Source organism: Alternaria infectoria (assembly GCF_024043175.1).
Source record: "Alternaria infectoria strain BMP 0036 chromosome Unknown scaffold_5, whole genome shotgun sequence".
Lineage (NCBI taxonomy): Eukaryota > Fungi > Ascomycota > Dothideomycetes > Pleosporales > Pleosporaceae > Alternaria > Alternaria infectoria.
In genome coordinates, this window is record NW_026250694.1 from 854,495 (window position 1) to 868,920 (window position 14,426).

Consider the following 14,426-nt stretch of genomic DNA (forward strand, 5'->3'; position numbering starts at 1 on the left):
AGGCGTTCGTTAGCCAGCATGGACTGCGGCTCTTTCCTTGTTCAGTTGTTCGCTCTTGGGGGTTCGCATGCATAGTATCATAGATAATGGTGACTAGTCGCGTATGATTTGGTAATGCAAATGCAAACATCACAATGCGTAATTCGCTTCATGAGGAAAATATTGTGATGTGCCGTTATTTCATTGGACATGTCTAAGTCGTGAGTCGAGTGAGACTGCCACATTGCAGCTATCATGGCCTGCCGTCTATCTCTCATCCCCTCAGCGGGCCATGGGCTTCTTCCACTAATCCACAGCCTCCGCCTACTCCAACGCACTAGTAACGTTCGAGAACTCGCCCTTCTTCAGCTTCGTCTCCCAGAAAATCGGATTCGTATCGTTGAAGCCGTGCTTGACCCAGCCGTCCTCCTTGACATGGTACAAGTTGATGAAACCACCGGAGTACGCGTCGCGATGGGTGGCAGCGAGGATACTCCTCCTGCCCAGCTCGAGCGCCTCGTCGTCTTCCAGTTCGTACTTGTACTGTGCGTCGAGCACACCGTAGGCGAAGGTCTGACCGGAACCGACACAGAAGAGGTTGCCGGCGAGGCGCGTGCCGTCGCTGTCGATGTAGTAGAGGGCGGGGCCTTCTTGCGGGGTTACGCCTGCGCACATTGTTCCCTGGAGCGTGTGTTAGATGGGGAGGGAGAGAGATTGGCTGTAAGGGGGGAAAACGTACCATACTCAGACCCATGCCCTTGTATGAGTAGACAAGGTTGGCGAGGATCTTGGAGGCTGCGGCGACGGAGATACGGCGCTTGTGGCGAAGCTCGTGGAGGCGACATTGCATTCCGAGGTATGCGAGCCAGTATTGGCAGTCCTATCGCATGTCAATACTCCACTTCTCTTCGAACTCCTCCGTGTGGTTGTCCTGTACGTACAGCAGCGCCACCAGCCATAGTTCCCAACAAGCAGTTGTTGATCTCAATGACCTTCTTGACCGTCTGACTGGCTATCCAGTTTCCAGCCGTCGCACGCGAGTCGGTGGCTACGATGATGCCGCCCTTGAAGCGGAAGGCGAGGGTTGTGGTTCCGTGGGCGATCTTGATGGGGCAGTTTGGGTTGGAGTAGTCGTCCGTCATTGCGCGGAGCCATGATGCTGACTATGACGGTATTAGTATATTCCGCCCTTCATAAGGTATGATAGAGGGTGAGCGCACCTGAGCTACTGGTGGTAGGGCAAACTTGAGAGACAGCTCTGGGGTGCCGCTGTAGAGCTGCAACTGCTCCTCCTCGGACGGGCCTTCCTCTGTATACGCCGGCTGGCTGTACTGCGATACTAATGAATCCATGGTTGCGACGGTGTGTATTGGCGGGATCCAGAGGGTATCGGAAACGTGATCGAGTGGCTGGGGTGGGGTTGTTTGATTGTTTGACGTGGTGATGTGAGCTCGAAGCTCCGGCGTTGTCGGTAATGCCAAGACATAGCCGCGTCTAGCTGTTGCCTTCACCAGTCCGGCGGATCAGCGCCGATGACCTACACTACAACCTGCGCACTTTCGAGCTTTCTTTGCGCGTAGACTCTGCTATGGGCGATGAGCCCTATCGCTTGCTTTGTTCCTTGCCATGCCCACGTCTTCCTCTCTACTACTGACCTCCCAGTGATCGCCACTCATACGAGCAGCGATGCTCAGTACCGCGCGCATGGCGTCCGTCATCGCCATTCATCGCAATAGCATCTACTCCATTTAACCAAAGAGAAGGAATGCGATCTTGTTTATAGACATGCGCATGCGCAAAGAGTGTAGAGGTATCTGCAGTCATGCCGTTACACACAGCGACAAACCAGCGTGGCGCAGACCCATCGCAAAAGAGGGAAATGCCATCGGAAGGACTATTGCACGACCTTGATCTATATCTACGTACGTCATCAGGTACTACAAGTTCCCGCATCGCGCAAGTCAGGAACGGGCGTTGGGACTCAAACGTCACATGCCGCCCCTTGAGACTTGAGGTCAGGCAAGACATGGCGCTGACCCACGCGCGCATCTCGCACCCATGTCAGCCTCAGTCACTCGCCCAGCGGACTTGAACACATGTTTGCATTGCCTATATGCAGGCACCAGCAACAATCATGCAGGCACCGTTCTCACTCACTCTGTCTCATTTGTCCTCTCACGTATAAGCATACGTGCGGCCCGCGTGCAGGTCCGGCGCAGCGTGCGTGATGGTAGCAAATGATCGTCGAGGGCAACAGTATATACATAGGTGGCCGCCATCAAGAGAAGAAGTGCGGAAGGATCTGATCATATGTACATTGTGTGTCAGTCATAGGATAAAGTACCGCCTTCACCCCATTGTCTGCTCTTCTTTCAAGTCTTCTGAATGCCCCGTTACGACACTACACCTTATTCGTACTATCAACCTTCGCGACCACCTTCAACTTACACCCCATCTTTTTCACACTCTGCTTACCATCGTATTGCCCCTCCCACACGACTCCACCCCTTGCCCGCGCGCATCGATTCCGGCGTTGATCTCTCCTCGCCGCGCACCAGAAATGTGCTGGTTCACCCTCACACCAGCCAAAGGCAAAAAGCAACAGCGCCCTTCTACCGACTCTTCATGTGCGGAGGAACTCGTTCGCGTTCGCCGTAGTCCAGCGTCGCCGCGTTTCAGCGACGTCCGCGTCAGAGTACCGAGTATGAGCCTCGAGGTGGAGGAAGGGGGTGGTCAAGATCACGTGCACTTCGACGCGCACCTGAACCACCACCACAGACACCCTCATCTACATCCACTACTCATGCATCCGATTCATGGTCACAGCCACCACCATCACGGACTCGGCATAGTCGACATCAAAGAAGGCCACCTCCGCGGCTCGGGGAGGAAACGCAGCATCTCATCCCCCTGTCCTCCACCTCCAACCCGCGAACCATCACGTTGCCCACCACCATCCCGCCCCCGCGAACCCACCTATCACACCCAAATCGTCGAGCCTAGGGTATCAACAACCACAGTCCGGGAGAACACCCGCACAGCCCTCCGCAGCGTCCAACAAGAGCGGACCCGAGGAACCTTACGCAGAGTAGCCGGTTACGAAGCCTTGAGTAAGAGCATGCCGTGGGATTGGGATTGCGTGAGTAGTACTGTAGGGAGTAGTGCGAGTGGGGGTGGGAGGTGGATGAGGAGGAGGAAACCGAGTGGGTTGAAGTATCCGCCGTTTGGGAGTATGGATCGTTGGCTTTGACGCCTTTTCTTATGTCTGGGTCTGGTACTGGAGTTTTAGGTTGGAGCGAGTGGCTTTCATTATTATGACATGTTATATACCCGAAATGTTATACCCTCTTCTCGATGGATACGGGCCATGAGTGTGGAACGACTGTGAAGTAGGCGTTCCACTGCCAGTCTTGTGTTGGATCTACTTGCTTGATTGTGTAGTCCCTGACTAACGTTGCTGCGATCTTCGCGAGTTCAATCTTAGCGATGTTTTGGCCTGGACAGCCGCCATAACCTGCTCCAAACTACAGAGATCAGTCAGCATGTACACAAAGATGCTCTTGTGCAATCAGTATGGGGACAGAGGTCACTTACAGGTATAAAGTACCTCTCCTTCGCAGCGATATCCCCTGCTAACCAGCGATCTGGGTTGAAGACGTGCGCATCAGCACCCCATATCTCTTTTTAGTAGTGCATCACCCATGCTGTATTTGAAGATGGCAAGATCAGCTGAGCCCCCAGACAACATCTATGGGGAGTAGTGACTCACGGTTGATTGACACAATAGTACCCTCAGGTATGATGCGATCTCCAATTACCAATCCTCCTTTGGGCGCTATGCGCGGAAGACCCATGGGCACGGGACCAAAGATGCGAAGCGCTTCCTTCACACAGGCTTGCACAAAACTACTAAATGTCAGTCCTGCATATTCTTCCAAGCTGATGCAAAGAAATCGTCCCCTCACCTAAGTTGCTGCGCATCAGCATAAGACACCACCCGACCCCCACACAACCCCTTCTCTACTGCTTTGTTGACCTCCTCATGCGCGCGCTCCCACGCATCCTCATGCCTAATCATATAATAAACAAACGCCTGCATCCCCGCCGCAACAGTATCCGACCCCGCCCCCACAGCCGCAAGCGCCTGCGTACCAATCTCCCGAACGGTAAACTTATCCGGATGCTTTTCATGCTGCTTAAACCAGTACTGCACTGCATCATACCTCACATTCTCATTCTTCTCTCGATCGGCTAATACTGACTTGACAGTGTCGAAGAGATGGCCCATTGGTAAGATGGACAGCCATGTCATAATCGGGTTGGCCAACAGGGCGATGTTGAGCCAGCGGAAGTAACCTGCTACAGCGATATACGCATTCAGAGCGAGGGAGTTTGAGATTGAGTTACCGATGTCTTTGCCTTGGGCGAGGAAACCGAAGGGTTTGGAGAAGACGATTTCGCCGATTACGTCGAAGGTTAGGTAGGAGATGCAGGTGTTGAGATGCATTGGTTTCTCCGCGGTGGCGTATTCGTCCATCCAGCCGAGGAAGGATTCAAAGGTGCGATCGATGTGCTCTTCGGATCGGAGGAGGTTGGAGACGGTATATGCCGCGGCTATGTATTTTGATTTCTCGATTTTCTTCTTGGGGTCGGTGGTGCTCATGGGTGATTGGAAGCGATAGTCTGGTAAGGCGTGGATTTTGTACCAGTTTGCCTTGTTCTCGTGTTAGTCATCTAATGGGTCAGAAGTGCTTTCCAATTGTTACCTTATGGAGAGGAGCTACGAGGATCTTCGCAATGGCGTCTGGATGGCTAACACTGACTTCGTCGTATGATATACGAACGAAGTGACCTAGAAGGACTATGAGCGAACTATCGATAAGCAGCGCTTCTGCGTATCTTGTACACCTACCATGTTGTTCATGTAAGCGAATGAGTTCAAGGTTTTGATCGCCTTTCAGGATCCGATGCATATGCCAAAGACGAGTAAAAGAAGCAGCAAAAGGTCCTGGTATATCGCTGATTGCGGAGAAGTACCGGCGCCATGTAAGTAGAGTCAAGAGACTGATGCCTGCAACTGAAGTGACTAAAAGCCAGTCCATGTTGATTCGGTCTAAACAACTGATGTCTCTGTATAGTGGGAGGATATGCGGCGTGGCACATGAGTGGGATGGAAGGATCCGAGACTTGCATACTTTTGGAATAGCGGGATGCGGCTTTGACCCAATCGGGCTTTTAGCGACATGTAGTTCGAGATGGCATAGATTACGGACCGTTAGCGGGGTGAGGATGGGAACCTAAAGTTTTCCCATTGATACGCGGCTAGGTACACTACAATACTGAGTAACTCAATACAGGAGTGAAGCGCTACGCCGAGCTATCTATACTAAGTCTCAAACCGGCTCTAACGCAAGCCTTCGGACGTATGTCTTCAAGCCGCTATAATCTCGGTGTATGTCGCACGTCCAGTTCAGTCGTCACAATAATTGAGTTCTGCCGAGAAGACTTTACAGAGTTAGAATGCGACTCACCAAATCCGAAAATCGGTGGACCTGGTTGTTTGTGTATCCCTTCCACAAGCTCTACTTGCGACTCGTTGCCAGTCAGCCCCTGCTCTAGCCTCGTTATAGTTCCCATGGAAGCGCGCTTATTTCGGAGTCCTCGGCGCATCGACGAGAGATGGTATGGCTTTTCGTTCGATCGCTCATAACTGCCCGCAGAGCTGTATTTGCCTCTAACCTTACCCCAAAGTGCTTTCATTGCTGGCAAATTCGCCGCAACGATCGCACATTGGACCTCGAACGATGCCACAATTATCATCTTTCCAGCGTCTATTGATAGATCTGTCTTCATCGAGGATACCGATATGAGGATGGGTAGGCGGATGATTGCGACTGTGACGGAGATAATGCCGAAGGCGAGGACGGAGACGACGGTGACTTTGCGGCGTAGATTCATTTGGAGGGTCAAAACGGAGGGTATCGGGAGACAGATGATGTAGAGGTCCATGAAGATGTTCTAAAAGCGACACGTGTCAGTATGCGCGCAAAGTGTGGTGGCTGAGTGTAGGTAGCCAATACGTACAAGGATAGGTGGAGTGAGCATCATGATACGCATATCGATGCATTTAACCTCTGGATGCAACATGGGGTTGAGAATCTTCTCAAACGGTATACATTGTAGGACTGTCATGAGCCTAGATGTCGTCAGTCTGCGGCCATATGAACTGCGGATACCAGTCAACTTACAAGCTAGAGAGGAAAATCGAAAACGCCAGTGCGAATCCAATATATACGAAGCCGCGGAACGTTTGACCAACAGAAAGCCGGAGATAGAACAAGAGAAAGGTCATCTTGATGACGGAATGTGCGCCATAGATCACGATCTCTTCGATGAATGATATCTGCGTGCTTCCTTAGTCCTTCTATCTCTCACGAGAACGCTGATGGAGAGCTTACCCGAAGAAGATCGAGGGATTGGAAACTGCAGTCTATATTGCCCGGTCTGTTGGAGTTGATAGTAAGTCTTCGCACAATTTCAGCAGATCACCCCCGAACTTACTTGCCACAGCCCAGGTTCAGGAACAGCTGCAGAACAACTTGATGAACAATACTGACGACCTGAGAGAATAAGCAACGGTGAAGACATCGCAAAGCTGGTCATATTTTACCAGCACAAGACACGAAGCTGTATCATCCCAACCCCATGATCTCAAGACCAATGCGCGAGAGTAGAATCGGGCGACCGAGGACAGCAAGCCAATTACGAACGTGAAGTAGGCGACAATATACGCCCACTCGAAGAGGCTGAGCACCATACTGGAGCTGTAGGGTCGGAGCTACTGCTGGAGGAGAAGGATGAACGAGCAACTCCACAAAGCAGAAACAAAGGAGATGCATCTTAGATCCAACTGCGCGAAGATCAAACCTCCACCCTACACGATGCCCGAAACAGCGTTCACGCATCGACACGAAGCAAAAAACCTTTATCGCGTCTCATCTGGCTCGCTGATTTGCCTGACACACCGGGAATGCGCGCCACGGCACGACGTGCGGCGCAATTAAAGCCGGACCTGGTATAGCCATGTGTATTGTACCCCATCTCAGGGGAGACGAATGTTGATCTTATGTCGTTATGGCGGCAATCTAGATGGCGTGCGTGCTCAGGACGCGAAGAGGTACAGGCTGAGGAGCGCGGTTGAGGCCGCGAGGGGGTGACGAGCTATCCAACGGTCTTGCCGCCTTGGCAACGTACACGCCAGGTGGTACTATCGTCGGGTAACTTGTTCATGATCGCCAATTGGGTGATTTGGGGGTTTAGGAGATTTGCAGGAGAATTGGAGATGTTGGAGGGTGAGGCGTGGAGGTGTGGCTAGTCAGCAAACGTCAGAAGGGTCCAAGCAATGACTAGGAAGGCACGTCATGGCGACGCATTGGCATCGACACTTAGTAATAGCGACGGCACATAAAGGTACCGAGGTATCGACATGCCACAACTCAAAATTTTGCGAAAACCATCGACACAATGCGAACGATTATCGCCCAGAAGACTAGATTACGGATGCACACTTCCTCGATTACACATCCTTCACAAACCCAACCTCAATAACCTTATCCATAGGAACATCCAAACTCGCAATCTTCGCTCTTGAGTTATCCCGAATGAACAAGAAAGCCTTCAAGAAGAACCGGCGGATGATGTTCGTACCAACCTTGACCTTCATCTGCTCCTTACCAATAATGTACAATACCTCACGGTTGTACGCACGCTCAAGTGCTTCTAGACGTGCAGAAGTAGTTGAGCTACGCGTTGGAGTCGATATGCCACTCCCAGCAACAGTCTCGGTAACCATGGTCTTTTCCGGCTGAGCGCCGGTAGCCTTGACTGATATCTCACCGTCGCGTTTCAGGGCCCGTGCGACGATATGGTTGCGGACTTTCTCGTAGATCAAGGATGCTAGGTCTGGGGTGATGACTTCGTCCATGTAGCCATGACGGACTACTAGGCGGTAGCAGTTCGGGACGGCGAGCCGCGAAACACTGTAGCGGTTCTCTGGGGCGACGAAAGGTACTTCTAGCGGTCGAAGATGGAAGAAGACGATGACCTCGGGGATGGTGACTAGTTTGCGGATGAACTGACTGAAGACTATAGGAGTTGTCTCGCCGGCTTTGTCGAAGAAGATGCCGAAACCTTCCATGGTTCCAACAAATTTGCTGCCATACTGCTCGGTCAGCTCTAGGCGGCCGTCTGGCAGGGTCTTTACGAAGTGCGTCGTTGGGAAACGATCGCTAGCTTCCGCGCCCCATTGCTGCTCTTTACCGAATCGCCAAAGGATGAATATGGAGCCGAGAAGACAGGCAAGTAGGATAGTGAACCAGGCGCCGTCTGGTACTTTAGTGAGTGCCGATGACAGGTAGGCACCATCCAAACAAGCGATGGTGAGCCAAGGAAGGAGCACAAAGTATGGCTTGATGCGCCACACCAAGATCGCGACGAGTGTAACCATGCATGTGTCGAAGAATGTGACGAACATGACGCACACACCGTAGGCGTTACCCAAAGAGGTTGTGTTGTTGTAGATTGCAGCAACAAGTACAGTTCCAATCATCAGTAGCCAGTTGATGCTGGGAATATACAGCTGTCCATGGTATGTTGTCGAAGTGTGAACGACCTTAATCTGTGGGAAGTATGAGAGCTTCATGATTTGAGTCAGGAGCTGGAACGTCGCCGTGATCATGGCCTGAGACGCGACGATGGCAGCTGCGATGGCTACGATGAGCGAGAAGATGAGCCATCCTGGTGGGGCGCAGTTGTAGAAGGGGTTGGAGTATGCCTCCGGGTGCACACTGATGTAGGCAGCTTGGCCACTGTAGGCAAGCAGTAAACACGGGTAGGCGTATCCGAGCCAACTGATCTGTACGGCACGGCGACTGAAGGCACCGATGTCTGCGAATAGAGCTTCGACGCCTGTAAAGGCCAGGAGTATACCGCCGAGACTGCGCCAGCCTTCGTATTTGTTCCGTATCAGGTAGTCGAATGCGTAGAAAGGGTTGAAAGCTTTTAGGATCGCGTAGTCATAGCTGTAGGCGTCAGTCAAGAGTACTTCGGAAGTAACAAGAACACATACTTGGCAAGGTTGTATACTCCAAACCCAGCGTTCAAGGCCAGCCACACAATGACGATGGGCGAGAAGACAAACGTTAATTTCGTAACACCAAGCGGCTGCACGACGAACAGCAGAACCAGAATGGCGCATGTGACACCGATGATGGTGGACTTCTCGATATCAGGCTTCACAACGTTGAGACCTTGGACGGCACCCAAGACGGATTGAGCAGGGGTTAGAACACCATCGGCCATGACCATGGACACGGCTAGTACACCGATGACCTGCAGTAGACCGCGAAAGAACTTGGACTTTTCGATGGTTGAGCGAATGTTCCTTGTGGATCGGCCAAGAGTATCGGTATTGTGTCTCTCCATCCCTGCATGATAGTCAGTATAGGGAGACCTAGAGCAGGTTGCACACTCACGTATTAGAGTTGCTTCGCGTGGATCTCTGTTCGCGATATTTGCCTGTATACATCAGTGACTGAGCATCTCACGCAGGTTGTTTGACGTACATATTTGGAAAGAAGAGAGTATGTGCTGAACGTTCCGCCTTCTCCATCATTGTCGGCGCGGAGGATGATCAAGACGTACTTGACGGTGACCATCAACGTAACAGACCATAGTATGAGCGAAAGAGCACCGAGCAGATTGATCCGACTGGGAGGCTCTGTGAACGTCGAAGAGTAAACATAGAGCGGTGATGTTCCAATGTCGCCATAGATCACACCGGTAGATTGGTATGCAAGGACGAGGATCTGTGTCAGACTGAAAACCTGCGTCGCGTCAGTGAGCTGGATCACACCGCGCCATGTGCCTCCTTACCTGACTGCGCTTAAAATCGCGCTCATCGCGCAGACCTGCATCTTCGTCTTCCGCGTCTTCCAGTTCGCTGATCTTCGCATCCACCGAAGTCCGATTCGCGTGCGACTTGGTGCGTGAGCGCATAGGATAAACTCCGCCCACGGACTGCGACGACCGAACCGGATGCAGGTCTGCATCTGCAAAGTGTATTGAGGTATCCATACCAGGCTGTCGGTGTTGTACGCAAAGACAGTAAAGCAGTCTCACAGGACTTATACTGTCCCGTTATCTGGCCGTAACTGTGGCCGACTGACAATCTCATCTGGTAACAAGCTCTACCGCTGACGAAAAGCTTTGGTTGGCTCTTAGCCTTGGTGCTTATCGTGAGAACGGAATGCCCACGTGCAGTTAGCTGCTTCATTGTTTAGGCAAGATGGCGCAGCACTGCGGGATTTTCTTGAGCGTCGGCGCGCGGGGATGTGACTTGCAGCGCTTGCTTTTCGGCGCCGCAACGCCCTTAATGCAATGTCGCGGGCTCGTAAATCGCGCATCCCGTGAAGACTTGCCAGGAGTAATGGCTAAAAGCAGGATTTAGTCCTCAGCTCGTTGGGGAAGCACACAATACATTCGAAAGAGTGCAGTGTGAGCGGTCACAGTGGTGACGAGCGATTATCAGCCGCCGTCGTCAGAGGTCAGCTTTGCATCGTGCAGACTTCATGCACGAGTACCAGCTGAAGTTTGGCGGGGTGTGGGATGTCTTTGTGTATCGGGCAACTGCACCCTGAGGGATGATTGCAGCTAAGATCGTCCTGAGCCAATCAGCGAGGGTCGCTAATGCCTGAGCGGGTCACCCCGCTAATGCTTGGTCTGACCTTCACAACACGCAGCCCGTGGGCCTCGACCATGCGTACGACCCTCATTGACAGACGGTTCGGTGCCAGCTCTACCTCGTTTCTTGGTAGCACTACTTTGCAAGCGCCCGTCGCGGCTCCCGTGTACAAATTTTTCTTCATGTCAAATGCCCGAAAACGAGGGTCCGATCATGACAACGCATGGCCTAGCTGACGGTGCCGTTGGTCTAGCAAAGCGTACCTGCATCTGGAAGCCGGTCATGTCGTTGATACGGTGTGTCATATCTCAACTTGCGTAGTCGAAACAGCCACCGTATCCTTCACCTACATGCGACACGCCTCAAAAGATGTTGGATCGATCTGCCTAATCCAAAATCTTGAGATCATGGCAACTCCTCCAAACCGAACTGCGCACATTCGGCCAAGAGACAAACGCTCTATCACGGGTTACCGTACTCATTCACGTGATCTGAGAGTAAGCGTTTCCTCTCGCAAGTATAAAATCCCCCTGTAGCATTCTCTCCATCTCTCTATCTCACTCCTTCCAAAGCCAGGAATTTCCAAAACCTTAGCATGCAAGCGATATGTTCCAAAAACGAAGCTCGATCAGATTATGTCTTTTGTCTCGCCAGCTTTGTCCATCTTACTTCCAAAACTCAGAACTTCCAATCGAATGTTTGTTGCTCTTCTCCACTGCTACTTCTATCAAATTCATGCCAGCGACTCCAAAACCTTTCCGATATGTCGTCATGGCGGTCTGTTCCTCAAAAAAGAAAGCTCCTAATTTTCATGGAGAGCAGACTTCATGGCACTAAAAGCTTCTCAAGAAAAAAGCGATCGTAGATGTCATTGATGTCTGCGTCTCTGAGCAACTCGACTCATTCAAAAGACAAGAGAAAACTGTGATGGAGTTTTCGAAAAAATTTGTCGATGTCGTCTTCATGTCCGGGCTTGAGCACAAAACAACTTACGCAATCTGTCATGGACGTTCGAGCTGTTGCTATTTCCCCAAATTATCCCCGGTAGAGATCATGCCTGAGGTCCCCTCGTCTCCACAATACATAAACCCCTCCCTTCGACCAGTTCTTGACTCTAACCTCTTCACTGCAATCATTCTGTGCAAACTCTAAAACTACAAACAGAACTCTCATGTGTTCTGAAGTAGCCTGGATAATCACCTATGTCCCTGCCTCCGCTCTGCCCGACTCTCCAGCACATTCCAAAACTACAAAATACCAACGCATGTGGACCAAAATACCTCCCCCGCTTTTTGGATGTCTTCTGCGCTCCTAGCTTCCTGCCTACTTCTTTCACTTCACCGTCAAAGTTCCAAGGCGAAGCCAGTATGTGGAAAACGTCGTTCTCAGAATCAGAACAAAACTGACGGATGGAGTCGCCATGGAGTCGCCATGGAGTCTTTCCTTCCTCTGGGTGAAACGTGCGAGATTCGTGAAAGAGAAATGTATGCACGACTTCCAGTTCAAAAGCATACACTGCTTCGATTATGAGTCAGCAGAGAGTTTCCAAAAATACGGTTTTGAAGACCTGATGTGTTCTGCTTTTCGGTTTTGGGTCAACAATTCGATAACTTATGTGCCTATGCTCCCAGCCTTTCACAAAACTCCCTTCTTAATAGTGATCTTGCTCTTCGAAAAGTCTTGCAAGACAGGTGATGGTTTCGAGAGTAAGATTGGAGAAATGAGTGATCGCACGAGACACACCTGTCGATGATGATGACGATGATCATCATCACCGACGCATACATCCTCATGGCACCAACACATAGTGTATTCATCCATTGTTCTAGTATATATCCATAACAAAAAAATGCTCTATATGCCAAAGCACCAAGACACGCAGCCTTAATCGACTCCCCAACTCCACATCATCACCGGGTATACCACGCTCAATTCATACAAGCACTGAACATATCGCTTCATCCCAGCATCTTCTTCCACACATCCTTCACGCGTTGAGAATAAACCAGATGCATCCATTCCTGAATCATGTCCTACAACTCGTCGTGCGCATCCGGCTCAGGCATCTGGATAGGCTCGGTTGGCCTACCGAGTTCCTCATCAATGCTAACGCCCTTCTTGGCGCGATACTTTTCCCACACGCTCCAGAACTCCTTCTCCATGCTCTTGTCCATTTGGTCGGGGAGGACGACTATGTACTCGACGTGCAGGTCACCGTATTGCAGACCCTCGTGGGTTTCGAGTTGTTGGGCCCATACTGGCATGCCCTCTTCCTTGACGATTTCAACCATGTTGGGCTGAACGACTTCGCCGCGTTTGCGGGAGAGTTGGACAATGTGGCCGTCTAGGTGGGTGATGTTACGTGTCCAGCCGCCCATCCATGCCTCACGGAGGGAAAGGACTTCGCGCCAGAAGAGATCTTTGCCCCGTCTTCGGAAGAAGGTTCCGTCTGTGCGCTCGTGGTTCTGTTCTCCCATGGCGGGCTCTGCCTCGACGAGGTGGACAATGAGGTCGCCAGCGACATAATCGGGGCTCTCGTCTGCTTCGTTCTCGTAGGTGATGCGTACGCCCTTTGGCATGCCCTTCTCAATCTCGAGATCGTGTGATTCGGCTTCGCGGATAACTCTGCTACCGTGGCAGACGGGGCAGGGCTTCTTGATCGTCTTTCCTTTGCCGTGACATTGGTCGCAATGGACCTGCACTTGCTGGAATAGGCCGGGCGCGAGTTGTTGTCGCTGAATCCTGATACCACGTCCACCGCATGTACCACAAGTCTCCACGTGTCCATCTTCCGAGCCTGAACCCTCACAGGCCGAGCAAATCGCTTGCTTCTCGATTGTAAACTCCGTCTTTCGGCCGTTGTAGAAGTCGCGCAGGGGCAGTGCGACCCGCACTTCCATGTTCGGTCCGCGTCGTTCTCCGCCCTGGTGTCCAAAGTGTCCTGAGCCGCCGAAGAAGCGCGAGAAGAGGTCGAAGGGATCGTGCTGGCGTGGACCACCGCCTTCCTTGTGTTGCTTGATGCCATCGTGGCCGTACTGGTCGTAGATCTTGCGTGTCTCTTTCTTGCTGAGGACCTCGTAGGCTTCGGCTATCTCGACAAACTTCCCACTTGCCTCATCGTCGCCACTGTCGAACGTTAGAGATGTGAGCTGATATGATGGGTTTACGAACGTACGGGTTCTTGTCTGGGTGGAACTTCTTGCTGAGGGTTCGATAGGCTTTCTTGATCTCGCGCTCCGAGGCATCTTTCTTCAGGCCAAGTAGCTACAGTATCACGTTAGCAAGTGCACTTCAACTTGTAACTGAGGCGGAAGTACAGATGTGTACAGATAACGCTTTTACATACCTTGTAGTAGTCCTCTGCACCAACAACGATCAGCGCCAGGAAGGCGACCAAAAAGAACAGCGCCAACCGTGGGAGCATTTTGTCCTATGAGTTGCGCCAACAGCGGTGTTGGAGTTGCGAAAGTGAGTGGACGGAATAAAAGTATCCGAGATAAATGCAGGAGCGAACTTCTACATGGGGTTCGCGTGTGGAACTCAGGTACGAGCGACCCCGAAAAGAAAGAATTGGGGGAGTGAAAGCGGAAGGGCGACTTGGAATGTGAAAGTGGATGTTGCGAATGGGACACGATAGCAGTAACGTAGATTATGCGGCCAATCGGAGTTAAGCCTTGGCATTACCGACTTCACTTTTCATGCGAAG

General features: G+C 51.7%; 4 protein-coding genes across 4 annotated transcripts; all 4 read right to left on the reverse strand.

The window, feature by feature from the left end:
• Positions 1 to 303: 303 nt before the first annotated feature.
• PRE2 (Proteasome subunit beta type-5) lies at positions 304 to 1,331 on the reverse strand (the record flags this gene model as incomplete). The annotated part of the gene is made up of 4 exons (XM_051495344.1): positions 304 to 660; positions 719 to 859; positions 921 to 1,142; positions 1,200 to 1,331. The coding sequence occupies 4 exons, from the start codon at positions 1,329 to 1,331 to the stop codon at positions 304 to 306; spliced, it is 852 nt and encodes a 283-aa protein (XP_051354363.1).
• Positions 1,332 to 3,317: 1,986 nt separating this feature from the next.
• J4E92_003952 (uncharacterized protein) lies at positions 3,318 to 6,171 on the reverse strand (the record flags this gene model as incomplete). Its single annotated transcript, XM_051495345.1, has 8 exons — positions 3,318 to 3,503; positions 3,574 to 3,608; positions 3,749 to 3,885; positions 3,945 to 4,693; positions 4,746 to 4,831; positions 4,892 to 5,092; positions 5,769 to 5,997; positions 6,064 to 6,171. 8 exons carry the CDS (start codon positions 6,169 to 6,171, stop codon positions 3,318 to 3,320), a joined length of 1,731 nt encoding a protein of 576 aa, XP_051354364.1.
• Positions 6,172 to 7,555: 1,384 nt separating this feature from the next.
• J4E92_003953 (uncharacterized protein) lies at positions 7,556 to 10,113 on the reverse strand (the record flags this gene model as incomplete). Its single annotated transcript, XM_051495346.1, has 5 exons — positions 7,556 to 9,059; positions 9,107 to 9,464; positions 9,513 to 9,555; positions 9,603 to 9,863; positions 9,913 to 10,113. The coding sequence occupies 5 exons, from the start codon at positions 10,111 to 10,113 to the stop codon at positions 7,556 to 7,558; spliced, it is 2,367 nt and encodes a 788-aa protein (XP_051354365.1).
• A 2,640-nt stretch (positions 10,114 to 12,753) lies between these two features.
• On the reverse strand, positions 12,754 to 14,144 carry J4E92_003954 (uncharacterized protein; the record flags this gene model as incomplete). Its single annotated transcript, XM_051495347.1, has 3 exons — positions 12,754 to 13,846; positions 13,896 to 13,984; positions 14,067 to 14,144. 3 exons carry the CDS (start codon positions 14,142 to 14,144, stop codon positions 12,754 to 12,756), a joined length of 1,260 nt encoding a protein of 419 aa, XP_051354366.1.
• Positions 14,145 to 14,426: the final 282 nt, after the last annotated feature.